The sequence below is a fragment of the Anolis carolinensis genome, chromosome 3 (assembly GCF_035594765.1).
Source record: "Anolis carolinensis isolate JA03-04 chromosome 3, rAnoCar3.1.pri, whole genome shotgun sequence".
Taxonomy (NCBI): Eukaryota; Metazoa; Chordata; class Lepidosauria; order Squamata; family Dactyloidae; genus Anolis; species Anolis carolinensis.
In genome coordinates, this window is record NC_085843.1 from 5,795,990 (window position 1) to 5,814,597 (window position 18,608).

The 18,608-nt window shown below is 40.4% G+C and overlaps 1 protein-coding gene across 3 annotated transcripts in view; it reads right to left on the reverse strand.

Annotated features, from left to right (window-relative positions):
* The window catches only part of fam168a (family with sequence similarity 168 member A), a 239,614-nt gene that overhangs the window by 59,197 nt on the left and 161,809 nt on the right, over positions 1-18,608 (reverse strand). For all 3 annotated transcript variants that reach the window (XM_062974438.1, XM_008120677.3, XM_008120679.3), the window contains one exon: positions 1,280-1,360. In XM_062974438.1, coding sequence (XP_062830508.1) covers positions 1,280-1,360 — 81 coding nt within the window. The remainder of the gene's footprint in view (positions 1-1,279; positions 1,361-18,608) is intronic.

Sequence of the window (18,608 nt, forward strand, 5' to 3'; positions counted from 1 at the left end):
TTATTGACACAAAGATACAGCATTACCAGGGCCGTAGCCAGAAAAAAATTTCGGAGAGGGTTTTGAAAATTTCGGGGGGGGGGGGGGGGGTTAACCCCTAGCACACACCCCTCCCCGCTACAAACCTGTCAATATCTGCTTGAGATAGTGCCTGGAGGGGCTCTTAATGTTTTGCGTCTCATAGACTTAGCATGGGGATTTGGTTAACCAGTTAAAATTCATGAGTAAACCAGGTTTTTTTTATAACCTGAAAAATTTCGGGGGGGGGGGGGGGGTTGAACCCCTAAAACCGCCCCCTCGCTACAGGCCTGAGTATAACACAGCAAACAAGATACATATGCTGGATTTCGTATCACAAAATCACAAGTTCCCAAGCGTTTAGGGCTGTGTGATGTATTATTATTATTATTATTATTATTATTATTATTATTATTATTATTATTAACAACATTGAGGCTGGGTGGCCATCTGTCAGGGGTGCTTGTGATTTTGGTGTACAAAGATAGAAGGGGGTTGGATTAAATGGTCTCTTCCAACCCTCTATTATTTTTCTTATGATTATGATTATTATTAATATTGAGGCTGTATTTGTTCCCATTTGGGTTTTTTTTTTTTACTTCAAAATAAGATATGTGCAGTGTGCATAGGAATTTGTTTATAGTTTTTTTTTCAACTATAGTCCAGCTCTCCAGTGGTCTGAGGGACCATGAACTGGCCCCCTGTTTTAAAAGTTTGGGGACCCCTGGTTTAGATTCTATGAGATATTCATTGAAAAACTATAGCAAAATGTGCTGCACGACATCTTGCCATAACAAAGTTCTTGCAGTTTAACAAACTTTTTCTATGTTTTTATGATAGAACCAATTAGGAAATGACATTTATAACCCAGGAACACAAATCGTGCTACATAGTGTAATAAGCCATTAGGCAAAGCTACGCAGTAGTAAGGCACGGCATTGTTATGTGCACTTGGTTCTACTATGGAATGAGTGCAGAAATACTTCAATCCTTAATGAGAAATGCGCCTGACAACAGACTTTACAACGTGCTGCTAAATGTTCCATGGCACATTTTGCAAAAACTAACGGCGTGTTGATTACAGCATCGCTAGTTACGGTGCTGAGAGAATGAAACACCTGATGAAAAGCACACATACACACACACACATATGCACATGCCAGCCACAATATGTGGCTTAAAATGCAATCAAGGATGGCATGTGATTCTGCATAGTGCCAAGTGGGATTACGCCATTTCCAAATACGAAAGCTCTGCTTACCTGGAGCATAGCCGGGGCTGGTGGTCTGGTACATATTTGGGTTGTAGGTAGGGGCAGCTGTGGGGTATCCTGCTGGGTAACCTGGAAAGAAAAGACAAAGGGGAATTTAACTGGGAGGAAGAAAAAAAGCAAATATTTGCAGAGAAAGCTTGGCACATTGCAGGCACTGAAAGTAACAATAGAACAAGGAGCTGGCAAAACACTTTGTGGGAAGGACATGAGGCCTAAATATGGTAAAGCCCTTCTTAAGAAAACGTCTGTTTGGATGCAATAAAACATTGTAAGGCTTCAAGCTGTGTTAAACAGGCACAAAAAGTTCTGAGCCATCCCCTAAAACACTGTGAGGACATCATTGCAAGACACAACAAACAAGTTTGGGCACGCATGGTTTGGTAATAGTGTTTGCTCTTTGTAGATGAGTCAAGATGGAAGAGTCAAGACCCTTTCTGGATCAATGCTGCTCCACTGTTGCTTTTTATAAGAATTCTAAATTATGTTGGCTCAATTCTTGTTTAGGGTGGACCCTGGGCTTGTAGGTCTCAGTTCAAAGACTCTGTGTCACTAAATAAACTGCTATCTTAATTTCTCTAAGCCAGGCATGGGCAAACTTGGGCCCTCCGGGTGTTTTGGACTCCAACTCACACAATTCCTAACAGCCTACCGGCTGTTAGGAATTGTGAGAGTTGGAGTCCAAAACATCCGGACGGCCCAAATTTGCCCATGGCTGCTCTAAAGCCTTCATTCTTGAATCCCATCCACATGTGTGCATGTTTCACTTTCAGGAAGGGAGGCACTGCTAGGAAAAGCTCAAGTCTAGATGCAACTCAGTGTGAAACCTCACAGTGTAGATGGAGAACTTCATATGTACAGACGGCCAAAAAATTGCTTGATTTTGTTCCAAGGAAAGGGGGCTTTGGTGCCAAATGTGTAAACCTTCTTCCATGTCTTTAGACTGACTCATCTGCTCTTCTTGCTGCCAAGAACCCAGATTTTTTGTACAGAGAGTCCTCCATTATTCATTAGGGTTAGAAATGCAAGACTTCTCCAGGAATCTCTGGTTCTAGCATTACTTTATGGTCAACATCCTGGAGACCTAGAGATTTCTAATAAAATCTGTGAACAATCAAATCCAGAAAAGCCCTTTATTTATTTATTTATTTATTTCTTTATTTATTTACAGTATTTATATTCCGCCCTTCTCACCTCGAAGGGGACTCAGGGCGGATTACAATGAACACATATATGGCAAACATTCAATGCCAACAGACAAACAACATATATAGACAGACAAAGAGGCATTTAACATTTTTTTCCAGCTTCACGATTCCGGTCACAGGGGGAGCTGTTGTTTCACTGTCCACTAGTGGCTGTACTTCCTCATTCCTTTCCTCGTGTTTTGCTGGCAGATTTTATGATGTTGTAAATTAGTTAAATTAGCCTCCCGCATAAAGCGTACCTAATTTCCCCTACTTGACAGCTGCAACTGTCTTTCGGGGCTGCATAGGTCAACAGCAAGCCGGGCTATTTAATGGTCGGGGGTTTAACCTGACCCGGGCTTCGAACTCATGACCTCTCGGTCAGTAGTGATTTATTGCAGCTGGTTACTAGCCAGCTGCGCCACAGCCCGGCCCATTCTGCTATTGTGGAGGCCTGACTGTAATCTTACTTCTGAACCACCCTATAAGAAACCACACAATCCCCAGAAGAAGAATCCATCCCTAAAACCATGGATTTCATATAACTCTATTGAGCCTTCATGGGACAAGGCTGCTTTTCCTTTAAACATAACAAAGCCTCTTCTTTTCCATTAATTAGACTCATCTATTTCAGCAGTCATTACCACTGTGCTGGAATAAATAACTATTTGTTCCAACCTCTCATTTTCACGAGTGTTGCATTCTGCCACTAAATCAGGTTAATTAAAAATGGTTACAGTTAATGCTGGAGATGCCAAGGAATCGCTAATAGTATGCAAAGCCCACCCTGTTGAGGAGGCTGCAGAGAAGACAGGATCCTGGCAATCAAGCATCTCCAGGGCTATTTATAGACCCAGCAGACGAGCCCAGAATGCAAATGTGGAGGCAGCCAAGTCAAATGGAGAAATCCAGAGCTTTAATTTTTTTTCTCATGCAAGGTCTTCGCTGGGGGTTTGGAGAACTTATTTTTATCTTCTGAAATGCAAATTCCTCACCTTCTAGTCTTTTACTACCTGTCACAGCCATCTTCCTTACCTATAAGAATTTCCAATAGGAGAAGAGTCCTTTAGAGAAGATTGCAAGGAATCAGCTTCATTCCTTGACCCTGTTGCAAGGTTGGAAGGCCAACCGCTGTAAGAACCAGAGCAGTCACTCCGATAGATGGGAATTAACACTCCTTGTCTGAGTGAAGATGGCAGGGAGAGAAGCTGAGCCGTTCACAAAAATGTATAACCCAAGTTTCCACAGCTATGCACATCTAAAGCTCATCCAAAGTATGAGATGTAAGAATATTTAATATCTATAACAGAATAAAGTGCAGAGCAACCACTGCTATATACATGTGCGTATGTGTGCTATGGTAGGAAACAGGAAAGAAAATTCAGGATTCTCTCATCAAGCTTAGAAAGGGAAAAAATTACTTTCATTGTTGCAAGTAATACATCTATATATATAAAAGGGTAATGAAATTTCGGCCTAGGACAAAACAACAAAACTACACATCCCAGAAACACTAAACTTGGCAGCACAACCCCTCATCCATGCCTCTACGTTCATACAACAAAAAGAAAAGAAAAATAAAGTCCTAATTAGAGAGAGAGGAATAATTGTTTTTATCCAATTGCTGCCAGTTAGAAGGCTAAGCTCCGCCCACTTGGTCTCCTAGCAACCCACTCAGCCCAGGGGACAGGCAGAGTTAGGCCTCACTTAGGCCTCTTCCACACTGCCTATAAAATACAGATTATCAGATTTTAACTGGCTTATATGGCAGTGTAGACTCAAGGCCCTTCCACACAGCTGTATAACCCATTTATAATGGACTTAATGTCAGGGGAAAACCTTTACCCTTTACCTTAACTACCACTAATTCCTCAATACTTTATTTCCCATATCACCATACTTCGCCACAGCAACGCGTGGCCGGGCACAGCTAGTCTATATATATAAAAGGGTAATGAAATTTCGGCCTAGGACAAAACAACAAAACTACACATCCCAGAAACACTAAACTTGGCAGCACAAGCCCTCATCCATGCCTCTACGTTCATACAACAAAAAACTCCAGCTACTCCAGAAAACGGCCAGGCTTTGAGACTGCAAGGCTATTCACTGCTATTCCATCTGGCCAACAAAGGATTCCCATAAGCCACAGCAACGCGTGGCTGGGCAAAGCTAGTCTCATATAAAAAGATAGACACAGGAAACCTACCTAAACTTTAGTAGAAGAGTTTGTAATGCTGACCCTCATGTCGGTGTGTCAGGCATCTTGAGGCAGAGAAGCCTCATAATGCTTCTTTCTCAAGCAAAGTGTAATAAAGCACTAAAGCCTTTTGGAATAAGAGGAGAGTAACCTCCCCATGTTGGGAGGAAACAAATCCCTTTGAGTTACATAGATCTAGGAAACATGGATGAAAACAAGAGAGCAGGCTTTCATTGGGGTGCTTTCATTGGGTTTTCCTGCACGGCTGAAGAGGGTTGAAAAATTTAAAATATATGTGAAACAGACTGGTACAATTTGGGGGCGAAACTAGTGGCGTCCGGCTTCAGCGGGGCATTGGATCGGCTCTGGGTTTTCCGGTATTTACTGGATTTTGAGCCTTGTGGGCTCTTCTACCTCTATGATTCTATGACTCCCTCTGTCCTCAATGGCTCTCTCTACAACTATGGATGCTTTTTCACTTCTGGCATGAAAACTGGAACTTGGCTTTCCAAGGCATGTGGTTCTCATCCGGGAACACAGCATTACTTTAAGTAAACCTGAGATTCGAACAGGTTGTTTCCGTTCAGGGTACCTGTTCTATACCTTATTGACTGGTCAAATATAAAGTTTGGCTACACTCTGTTTGGTTATCAGGTGAGAACCTCCTGGAACACAACAGATTCCAGATCTTTGGCCATTTTGGTGCTCCTCCTCTGAACACCTTCCATGTTGTCTATCTTTCTTGAATTCTTTGCCCAGAACTGGACACAGAGATAGATCTGACCATAGCAGAATATAATGGTACTATAATTTTCCTCAATCGAGCAGCATAACCCCCTGGGGTCCTATGCTTTCACGCTTGGAAGACACCAAAGCAACAGGCAGGAGAATTGAAGAGTTCTTGAACGTTAGAGCATCTCCCTTCCTGGCCCATAAAGGATTAGATAAATCAAAGAAGGTGCATGCACATAGACAGATGGCTCACCAGGGAAAGCTGCTAGATGCTTGAAACTAATTGAACACAATTCGCATATACTCTTGTTTTGAATTAGCAGAACTATATCTCAGTGTCCATGTAGCCAAAGCTGAACAACAAGCTTTAGTAAAACAAAATGAAACGTGAGATTGTCTCTCTTGGAAGTCCTCAAGTGCCCACTCAGCCAAAGAGGGACATGGAAATGGATATCCCTCCATTGCACTCCTTGCTGTGCTTTATGGCAATCCGGGGGTTTTGCGCTTGAAAACAAAGTCCATCTTGGTCATCTGGACAAGATCTCCCAAAACACCCTTTAGCACACATTAGTTTTTTTAAATTGAAATGCAGCATGTAATTTCTCCAGGTGCTGAAGAAAAACAAGAAAGCAGGAGATAAACTGGGAAACTTACTTGTTTATACATGTCCATGGGTGTATCTACACTGTAGAATTAATGGAGTTTGACATCACTTTCACTGTCATGGCTCAATACTATGGAATCCTGGCAGTTGCAGTTTGGGTAGGCACCAGCACTCTTTGACAGAGAAGTCTACAGACCTTGTAAAACTATGACCCCCATAATTCCTGAGCATTGACCTGTATTACTTAAAGTGGTATCGAAATGATTTAAGTGTGAAGTGTAGATGCACATAATGTCCTTGCCTGCTCCAGTGACATAAATCAGGGCGGGTACATTTCAAAGCTGAGATACCTCCCGTATTTTGCTCTTTTGCTGGAATCATCTAGAGCCAACTGAGAAGATCATGTGCAATATATATCTCATGTACTATTGGAACATATTCTGAGTGGAGGAAATGGCTTTTACACCTGATCTCATCTCAACAATGAGTACTTTTATGCGAAAGCCCATTCCTGGTTACTCTGAATCATCTCGATTCCAGCAGTCTAATTGAGTTTGAAAAAGATATTGTGTAGTTGCTATTATTAAAGTACTGAATGTCAGAAATTCTTCCCAACCGATCCTAAATGGGCCAGGAAACCACCAATAGATCTTGATAAGGCTTTCTGCCTACCCCTCTCCTACCCTGTTTCCCTGAAAATAAGACATCCCTGAAAAATAAGACCTAGTAGAAGTTTTGCTCTATTGCTAAATATAAGGCCTCCCCTGAAAGTAAGACCTAGCAAAGTTTTTGTTTGGAAGCATGCCCGCCAAACAGAACACCAGAGCATGCAGGATCTGTAAATGTACATACCAGCTGTATATGCAATTCTTGATAGGATTCAGAGTTTGTCTGGTTACATTGGTTTGTGATGACAACTACTGTACAGTATATAATAAATGTTCATTTTTTGTTCAACAATAAATGTGAATTCTTTTTCATGGAAAAATAAGACATCCCCTGAAAATAAGACCTAGCACATCTTTGGGAGCAAAAATTAATATAAGACACTGTCTTATTTTCGGGGAAACACAGTAGAGGTATGTAGGTAAAAAGAGAAATTTGTAAATGTACTGCAAACTCCAGAAACATATTATTTCAACAGGTTCACATGGCTTTAGTCAGGAAACAAGATTTGATCACAGCATATAACTGCAGCCTTTTCAGTTACACTGTCCAAGCATATTCGTAAGCTTTCCTCCCATTCATCAACAATCCAAAGTATTTTGTCTTCCCAAACCTTACCCCTCCTTCTCTCTCAGACCAAGTTTCTGACAGAAACACCCTTGGCAGGTTGGTTTTCCTCCCCAAGACACCTGCTCAAGACCATCAAGCTGCCAAGGAAAAGCAATCCCTCTTCCTAGCATCACCAGCTAGCTGTGTGCCATATCCCATCATCCAAAACAAATGCAAACGTTTCACAAACCAGCATGGCAGGAGCTATATGGTCCTGAAAGAAATGGACCTCCTTTTCCTCTGTCTTTTGCATCCCCAGAAGAAAACACCCGTCAATAAACTGTTTGTAAACATGCATGGACTCCCTACCACCTTGTGAACTGCAAAGACCACCTTTAAGACTCGCTCATTAATTGAGTCTACTTTTGAAGAGAGAAAACTCTTTAAATTCGGGATTTGTTGCAACTCCAGACAATGTTTGTTTATCCCTAAATGCACCATCATCCACCTGTGAAATCCCTGCTGATAAGCCCAACATGAAAGGATTAAGCGCAAATGAGGCAATTCTTTTGAAGAAAGTGTGAACCGAATGGTAAGAAATCCGGCATTTTTAGAAGCCCGGACAGGTAATGAGCATGTTTAGACAACTGAGCAAGGCTTCCCCTCCATCTTCTGCACCTTTTTCAACTCAGCTCAAGAAAAACCAACAGTCTGGAACTGATGGGAAATATACTGTCAGGTAGAACGTCAGAGATTAGTCTGACATTGACCTACAGATCTGGGATCCATAGCATTTCCCTTTAGTTTTGTTTTTTCTTGCAATCATTTTTCTCTGTCAACAGAAATTACTGTCAGCTGTACTCTGCAGTCAAAGGTCCTTTTGACCAGTTTTAATCTTAGGAAGTGATATCTGCAAACCATTGCAGCCACAATCACAGAGGTAGGTTTCCATTGTCACTGCTTGCCATGAGTTTGGCTGAACTTCTGCTGGTGAATTATGCTGGGGCTTCTTAAACTTTTTCAAGAAATGTGTATGTGACCCCAGAGTAGTATATAGGTATTTTAAAAAGGTGTACAAATCAAACTTATAAAAAATATCAGATAGTTAAATTCATGGAGAAGTCACAAGTATATAAAAACAACGCTTTAATTAAATTATAGTGGGCCCTCATTATCCACTGGGGTTTGCTTCCAGGACCCTCCTTAGACACCAGAGCCTGTATACGCTCAAGTCTTATAACATACAAGGATGTAGTAAAATAATGTCCCTTATACAAAAATAGTCGTGATGGTTGAATCCATGGATACAGAGGGCCCAACCTATTCCAAGCCAAGTTCTGCGGGAAGATTAAGATGCAATCCTTAAAACAACAACAACAACAAAAGAAACCAGATTTCCTTCAAGCATGGAGATGTGACTGGGGAAAAGGAGGGGGCTAGTCATCAGGAGAAGAAGGCTGCTGGCTAAGAATTTTAAAGGGCCCTTTCTAAACTGCAAATCCCAAGATTCTGCAGGAGGTAGGCACAGCAATTAGCAGAATATCAACATTTTAAGAGTATAGAACCTGCGGCCCTCCAGATGTTTGGGCATCCAACTCCCAGCAGCTGTAGTCAGCTTGTTCAATGGCCATGAATTCTGAGAGCTAAATATCCCAAACTCCTGGAGGGCTGGAAGTTGTGCAGGTCTGCTGTAGTATGCTAATCTCCCTTGTTGCAGCAAAGCTGGAGGTTGATGCTTCTCATTGGTACAGGAAAATTGTAAACAGATCCACGGCAAAGTAGCAAAATTTACACAAATTCACTAAAATAAGTCAGATAGCCAATGTCAACAGTCCAGGACTCAGAAAAGCTGAGCACAAGAGTCCTTAGGAGGCAGCTAAATATCCAAAATTCCAATTCAGACTCAGAAACATGAAGTTCAAACAAACAAAGATGCCAGAGCCAAAAGTCAGATTGCCAGGAGTCAAAGCCAGAAGTCCTTGAGTAACCCACCAAGAAGCAGCAGTCGGGTCCTAGTTTGAGAGTAAACAGGTGTTGGACTCAAGCCAGGTAACAATGTTGACTGCTTCAAAGGAGTTACAACACTGAGGGCTTTATATCTAAAGATCTCAGCTGGTACTTGATTACTGATTGAGTCTCAGCTAATCTCTGAGACCCGTGATACCCTGCCCACTCTTTCCTCCTCTGGTCCTCCAGGTATTTTGGACTTCAACTCCCACAATTCCTAACAACTGGTAAGAGTGCTGGGATTACTGGGAGTTGAAGTCCAAAACATCTGGAGGACCAAAGGTTCGAATACACTGCTCTAAAGCTGTGGGCATGGTGAACCCTTCTAGAGGTTGCTCAGAAGGGCTTGCTTCAGCTTCTTTTAAAGGGGTCTGTACAGACTGCTGGGGACTGTCTGCTTCTGAGAGAGCTTTCCAGACATTTAATGTTGGTGACACGCTTTTTAGACATGCATCCTGTCGCAATACAGTAATTCAGTTTTACTAGCAAAATGGAGGTTAAACAAACTCCTTATAAGAGACAGAAACACATACATAAATTGTAATAACAAAACATATGGGGACACAACACATCTCATAAAAATGTTCATTTATATATTTTTAAATATATGATTTATTGCTTATTTCGCATAGACTCAGAGATTTATTGTTATGTACACACGACACACTACACACTGCAGTGCACATGAAAGTGTTGTGATACACAGTTTGGAAAACTCTGTGCTAAAGGCCTTTCTGCAGCAGTGGCTGAACTGCTAGCCAATGCTAGCAACAAGATAACTCAACACTGGACTTGTTGTTATGTGTATCTTGTTACGGTTTTGGTGTTATGTAGTGAAGTGTTTAATTCATTGCTGCTATGTAAGTGGATGTATTCGCTCCAGTAAGCATTCCAGCAGTCAAGAGGTTAATTACAGCGAGCTCTGATTTATGGCTAGAAGGGCAAAGCATCAAGACATCCGCTTGAGCTACGTGGCTGGAAAATATGTCATAGACTGTGGGGTGTGCTAAAAGTTTACTGATAAGAGACACAAAAAAACTCCATGATTTGTTCTTGCCGAGGCAAGATGTGTCCAAACAGCTCAGGCTGTTTACCTTGTATATATCTGTAAATAAAGATTTAATTGCCACTGGGTTCAGCAGATAAGATCTACTATGCTGTCGTGATTGTTAGTACCGCTTGTTAATCACTAAGTGGTCTAATGGATGAACAGGAGAGGTGAGACCTGACTCATACATCATCCGGGATGACCGGCATTCTCGATATATCTGTTAACAAGCGTTTAAAAGACTGGTCCACATATGGAGGAAGATCCTTTTGCTGCAGTGGCATCAAACAGGTGGCCCTCCAGGTGTTCCCCCAGAATTCCTGGCCATTGAACAAGCTGGCTAGGGCTTCTGGGAGTTGGAGGCCAATACATCCGGAGGGCCACAAGTTTGACACCTGTGTCTAACTGCAACTATAATTTCACAGCCCATTCATCCCAAAGTGGAGAAACTCTCCAGCATGGATGGTAAGCCTGTTAGGAGAGGTAATTCAGACGCTGTGTCTCCATGAAGGAGATACATGCAGCACATTGGTAGCAGGTACCATGGCGCTCCCTACAAAGCAGTTTAGCTTTAATATCACAGCCTGTTCCACAGAAAATGTCAGAGGATTGCTATTTAGCATTGCAGCATGCCATGCAGGCTGTTAAGGGGAGACAGCACATACTCCCTGAAGTCGAAAGTGGATGTCAATCTGGGGGGAGGGGGGGTGTCAATATGGCTGCAGATTTTTTGGTCAGAACAACTGTAGACAAAACAGAAAACGAGAACAACAACATCTCTGTACATTCAAGAGCAAGGTGGTCACGGACTAAGAGCTGGAAGATCCAAAAACCACATCACTCTTGACCTCTGGATACTGAATTGCTGTCTGCTAATTAACTTCAGACTTTCCATATGTTATTTTAGATGGTTCTGGACTAACACCAGCCAAGCAAATTGCTCTCAAATCCATTTGCATTCGACAAATACAAAAGCAGATGGAGCGTGTGCCGAATATTAGTAAAACCTGTTTTAGAGTGTTAAAAAGGCTTAATGCTTCTCTCTCTCGGGTCCCTGGGCCAGCTTCAAAACGATGCTTCGGGGAAATGGGGAATTTGCAGTTTCTCAACTGGCAAAGCTACACAGCTGTGTCTCTGAAAGAATCCGGCACAAATGAAGTCTAATTTCATGGGCTGGAAAAGCAGGAAGGTCTTATTGAAAGCAGGAAAATAAGTCATTTTCTCCCAACAGGTGGCATACGAGGGAAATTAACCGTCACATTCTGAGATCAATAAAACCCAAAAGAGAATTAAAATGTCAGCATAAATGAATGCCAGCTCAGTTAGAGTAAATATATGTATTTGGAAACATTAATTAAAACAGAAATTTAAGGTGCCACTAAGTCATCTGAAACGTAATGCCGGAGGACAAATCCCACAGGCTGCCAAAAAGAGAAACAAAGGGATCCAAGCGTAATTTCAGCCTGAGCTCTCACTAAAACGAAACATGACTAATGTGAGGCTACCTTAGTTTGGGCACATTATGACACATTGGAACAGGTGATCATGCTCAATGAAGTGGCTAGCAATAGATAGGAAACAAAGGAAAAGCACACTGACACAACTTGACGACACATAACAAGGGGAAAAAGTCAGTTGCTTTATAATAATAATAATAATAATAATAATAATAATAATAATAATAATAATAATAAAACTTTATTTATATACCGCCCTATCTCCCGGATGGGACTCAGGGCGGTTTACAATCATAAAAGTAGCTAATGAGCACTGCGGCTAAAAACACCTTGAGAATACAATTCCAGGTACCAGTTTAACAAAGAAGGAATGCATACATTATTAAAAACACTGATTTAAACATTTTGCACCTTACTTTACAGTCCAAGATATACACTATCTATACCCATACTATGGTCCTATGAAGCCGACATGTGGCATTTTTCCCAACTGTAGCACAGGAATTAATGGACTATTTGGGGGAACATCTTATTTCAATATAAGATAACTTCTTATTCATTCAGTATAAGAGAGCTTCTTATGTTTACTCCTCTTATTTTATGGTAGGTTCATTAATTAATTAATCCTGCTGGCATTTCTTTATCCTTATGTAAAAGCACACATTCTTCACTCTGCAGCTTGACTCCGCTTTCTTCCTTATACACACACACACATACACACACACACGTGTGTACATATATCCATAGCTGCTGTTGTACTTCCAAACACTTCTCTTTGTATGTTTTCCAGAGCTGTGATTTTTTAAAAAGCCAGTTTCATCATTAGATGAAATCTGTTGTCTCTCATCTCTCTCCATGCTTCTGGCATTGTCTTTAGAGCTCAGCATCTCCAAATACTCACACCATGCTCTTCAGACAAGGAAACTAAATTCTTCATATCATTTTTGTATAACCAGCCTCCCTCCATGATTCTGTGTTTACCTTTTCAAGCCCTTAATAAGCATTATTATTAGCCTGAAGGGACAAAATCCTTGAGACTAAATCCTTTATATAAACAACAGGCAAGGACCTTCAGGAGCCTGCTGTCCTCAGTCTCACAAAACTGAACAAACACTGAGTGCCTGCCTAGTTGCTGATCATTTCCAGACCACAAGAAATTGGTTTTCCTCACCTTGAACCTCCAACATGAATACAGGAAAAAGGACAGGAATTTCAGTCGATAGGAAAGCAGAATACAGCCTATCGATTGGATTCCTATATGACTGAACAGAAAAACCTGCACAGAGATGTAATTGTGAATGTCATACGATTGTAAATCTGTGATCTGATTCTACATTAACTAAAGACGTTGATGTTGAGATCCGAGAATGGAATCAACAAAAAAGGGACACCAAAAACACGAAAAAGAAAAACATGGAGAACAGGAGGAGGAGGAGGGTGAGAAATGGCTGAGAAAGATTTGTGAATTAGCAAAGATGGACAAATTGACTATGCTGATTGAGAAGAAATATTTGTCCAACTTTAAGACAGATTGGGATGTATTTATTACTTTGTTGCAATAGTGACAGGAAGCATCTGTCAACAGTGAGATTTATGAATTAGAAGAGTGCCATTAAAAGTACAAGTGTGATTATATAATATCACTGGCTGTGCCCGGCCACGCGTTGCTGTGGCAAAGTATGGTGATATGGGAAATAAAGTATTGAGGAATTGGTGGTAGTTAAGGTAAAGGATAAAGGTGTGGAGTCCAGATAATCCAGTTAAAGCAGATAATATAAGATTATAAATGGGTTATATAGCTGTGTGGAAGGGCCTTGAGTCTACACTGCCATCTAATCCAGTTAAAATCTGATAATTTGTATTTTATCGGCAATGGGGAAGAGGCCTAAGTGAGGCCTAACTCTGCCTGTCCCCTGGGTGAGTGGGTTGCTAGGAGACCAAGTGGGCGGAGCTTAGTTTTCTAACTAGCAGCAATTGGATAAAAACAATTATTCCTCTCCCTCTAATTATGACTTTATTTTTCTTTTCTTTTTGTTGTATCAACCTAGAGGAGTGGATGATGGGTTGTGTTGTCAATTTTTGAGGTTGTGGGGTGTTTAGTTTTGTTGTTTTGGCGGTCGCCAGGATTCCATCACTCTTTTATATATATAGATTTAAAGGGAGTCAGCTAACATAACCATCAGATAGTGACCAAGAAGTTCACTAATTAGGGTTTTTTGTCTGTTAGTTTTGTGTTTCTGTGTATGTGTGTTTATTCATGTGGGTTTTGTGGACTTAAGTTATTATTTTTAGTAGGTACTTAGCTGTAGTGTTGGCATTGCACTAGCTTAAATGCAGATGTAGCCATTTTAAAAAACAGTAGAGTCTCGCTTATCCAACATAAATGGGCCGGCACAACGTTGGATAAGCGAAAATGTTGGATAAAAAGGAGGGATTAAGGAAAAACCCATTAAACATCAAATTACGTTATGATTTTACAAATTTAGCCCCTTCCCCGCCCAGTGCACGCCTTCCAAAGCTTTGCTTTGTTTATAATGGTATTTTAATTATTATTATTTAATTAATAATTAATTATTAAGGGGTGCTTTGCTAGTACTTTTGGTGCACAAAGGCAGAAGGGGGTTGGACTAAATGGCCCAAGGGTTGTCTTCCAACTCTTTTTGTTGTTGTTGTTGTTGTTGTTGTTATTATTATTATTATTATTATTATTATTATTATTATTATTATTATTAACATAGAGCCTGTATTTTTCCCATTTTGTTTTTTTTACTTCAAAATAAGATATGTGCAGTGTGCATAGGAATTTGTTCATAGTTTTTTTTAAACTATAGTCTGGCCGTGAACTGGTCCCATTTAAAACATTTGGGACCCCTGCTCTACTATATATACAATCTAAAAAACTTTAATGTACATCCTCTTACCCTTGTGTAATTATATTTTCGTTTTTTGAATAAAAGTTAGGGGGAGGGGGTGAAACAGGCATGTAAGAACGAGTAAAACCCTGTGTTGAAATTATGTCACACCGCAACTCATTTGCACAGGACATTTTAAGCTGTTTCAAAGATAGCAAGGTTGTCACTAGATGTGAAAGCGGAGTGGGGACAGGAATGCTCATGGTTGGATTATAAATAAAAATGGGTCCAAAAAATCCCATGCTTTGCAAATGTTAATTTCATAACCAGATTTTATGAGCACATATACAGTCATTTTCAAACATATGCATGAGGTGAGGGAGTAGAAAAGAAAACTTGGATATACAGTAGAGTCTCACTTATCCAAGCTAAACGGGCTGGCAGAAGCTTGGATAAGCGAATATCTTGGATAATAAGGAGGGATTAAGGAAAAGCCTATTAAATATCAAATTAGGTTATGATTTTACAAATTAAGCACCAAAACATCATGTTATACAACAAATTTGACAGAAAAAGTAGCTCAATACGCAGTAATGTTATGTTGTAGTTACTGTATTTACGAATTTAGCACCAAAATATCACGATATATTGAAAACATTAACTACAAAAATGCGTTGGATAATCCAGAACCTTGGATAAACGAGTCTTGGATAAGTGAGACTCTACTGTACTAATGATATATCCTGTCCCAAAGGATCTATTCAGCCCCATCTTTCCTGGTCCAAGAGTTTTCTGTTTTGGCAGATCTGAGGTTGCCTTCCCGCATGGTTGAACTGGGTTGGACTGGATGGCCTCTGGGGTTTCCTTCCATTCTATGTTGCTATGATTCTGTATTGTCTCCTTATGTGCCCGAAGTATAATCTGGCCATCCCCTTTCCTTAAGTACCATGTTTTTGTATTGTAAGCCATGTACAGTTATGACAGTAAATAAAAATGATGACGGTGATGATGATAATAATCATGATGATAGGATCTTCAAATGTTGTCCCAATTCCTTTAGACCTTTCCATAGTTTCTCATAATCAATGCCATCCAAGGTTTTTCTATAATCTATATATTTTAGATTAATCCTTCTTCTGAAATTGTTTCATATGCTCCATTATTCAACCTATGTGATACAGACAACCCGTCTACTGAAGACAGAAGTGGGCAGATCGATCTCCGTGGCACCATCAAACCTGAGATGGCTGCAAAACATATAAATACAAAGCTTCTATAAAAAACAGTCCATAAAAACCCTCAAGGACTTATGTAAAGAATTACCTATTGAACTACATGAAAGCTTTGTGCAACGACCATTTGTTCTGGAAGGCATCCACAGGAGAAACATTTGTACTTCTTTTTAATTATGCATTTGTAATGGCTTTTTATAAAAAAAGAGATAATAATCGTATTATGCTCAGTTCCATGGTTTCCTTGAATACATCTGCACATAATGTATTCAAGGAGCATGTACCCTTCACCTTACTTATGAGAACCGGAATGAAACCTTGAACAAATATTTTTAGGCTCAAATCTGCCTAAGTGCCCTTAAAGAACCAGATCCCTTCTGACCTTGGAAGCTAAAAAAGGTCAGCTCTGATTAGTACTTGGATGGGAGACCACCAATGAATCCCAGGTACTGTAGACTAAATTTCAGAGGAACTGGCAAAACTACCTCTGAAGATTCCTTGCTTAAGAAAACCCAAAGAAATTAAGAAGGTTTCCATAGGCCAACAGCCAACCTGAACGCATACTCACTGAAACAATTCAGACTAGTCGACTTGAGAATGAATGTGACGGCAATAACAATTACATCTAAAATAATTTGAAATTCATAATACCATCCTTCTCCGGAAAAGACAACAGCAAGAGATAAATGAAAAATTATGGAGACATACTGACTACATCACTTTGGCATACATTTTTATCAAGGAATATGTCTCAAGACAGCAGAATGAAACATCTTTCTTCAATTAGAAGGTTTTTGGGAAAAAAAATTAGCATCTACATTTTCTTTTAAGAAGCATTTTTATTCACAGACTCAAGAGCTATTCAAGCATTTTTCAAAAAATCAAAGCTACGAGTTGAATTAAATTAGAATGTTGGCTCAACAACTTGGCTGTTTGGTCTGGGCCGTAATAGTGAGATGACAAAATGTAATTTATACTCTAGTCTTAATATGCACTGGACGCAACACAGAAAATCTTCTGCTTGCATGAAAGATAACATTATCCCCTTTCTTCATTAGCACCACAGATATATAATAATAATAATAATAATAATAATAATAATAATAATAATAATAATAATAATAACTTTATTTATACCCCGCCACCATCTCCCCGCAGGGACTCGGGCCGGCTTACATGGGGCAGAGGCCCGAATAACATAAAGACAAAATAAACAGCAACATAATACAAATCACAATATAAAAAGATAAAACAGTAATACAATATGAAACAAGAGTATTATAACAGTTAAAACCAGTCAATTAAAACAACAATACAAGGATAAAAATTGCATTTAAAACACATAAATGGTAAGGACCTAATAAATACAGGATAGATTATTAAAGTGCTTCCACTGCCTAAAAAAATCAAGCAAATTTATTGAAGAGGCCCATGTGATATCTCTCCCACTCTCAACTTCTCAGGATTTCTCAGGATTATTGGGACACTGGCTCTCTTGATATAGATGCACTTTTGAATAAATGTAATGTTAAATGAACACAGCATTGTGTCGTGACTTAAGAGGGAATGCAGTATGGTGTAGCGCTTTGAGCATTGGAGGACAGGATCCAATTCTTGCTTGGCCATGGAAATTCAATGGGTGGCCTTATGCAAGCCACACCACCTCAGTCCCCCCAAAAATCAAAATATAGGGTTGCCATAAGTGATAAATGACTTGAAGACACACAACAAGAGCATAGCAAATGATCCAAGTATAGATTTGACTTTCAAAATATCTGACAATATGCAGAGGATGAATTAAATATGAAGATTAGGTAACAAGCTGCATGCATTGTGCTGGACAAGCCACTTTTCTAGATCAGTCATTTCACATGTACACATGCTGGGTTCCCATACATGCCCAAGAACCTCAAGAGGTCTAAGAACTCTCTAGTTCACAAGATCATGGAGCTGGAAGATATCTCAGGGGCATCTCATCTAACGCCTTTTGCCATGCTGATGACACAACCTAACTATGCCTGACAGATGGACACCCAACCCTTGTTTAAAGGCTTCCAAAGAAAGAGAATCCACTACTCCCCCAGGCACTTTGTTCCACCTTCAAGTAGTTCTTCCAGTCAAGGTGTTCTTCCAACTGTGTACGTGGACACTCTTTCCACGTGGGAGACTTCCCAGTACTGGCATCCATATGGAGGCCATTTCAAAGGGCATTGTTCTGAGCTATAAGGTTTCCACTTGCCTCTGATGAGGTGGTTCTCCACCTTAAGGGAGGAGGGATTGTGATGTTTTAATAGAGCATTCCTGGAGAAAGGAAGGCCAAACTCTGTAATTAGGGCGCATTCTGATCTTCAACTAAAGAATGCCCACAAGACTTTCCAGTAACCCATCTCGTTGGGATGGGCAACCACTGGCAGTGCTTGAGATAAAGGGCTTCCAGAGACTTACTTGTAAAGGTTTCTCCTTATGTTAAGTCTAGTTGTGTCCATCTCTGGGGGTTGGTGCTCATCTCCATTTCTAAGCCAAAGAGCCGGCATTGTCCATAGACACCTCCAAGATCATGTGGCCAGTATAACTGTATGGAGCACCATTACCTTCCCACCAGAGCAGTGCCTATAGATCTACTCATATTTGCATGCTTTTGAACTGCTAGGCTGGCAGAAGCTGGGGCTAACAGTGGCCGCTCACCCCGTCTGTGGATTCGTACCTGTCAACCTTTCAGTCAGCAAGTTCAACAGCTCAGTGGTTTAACCCAAGGACATGTGGCCAGTATGACTGTATGGAGCACC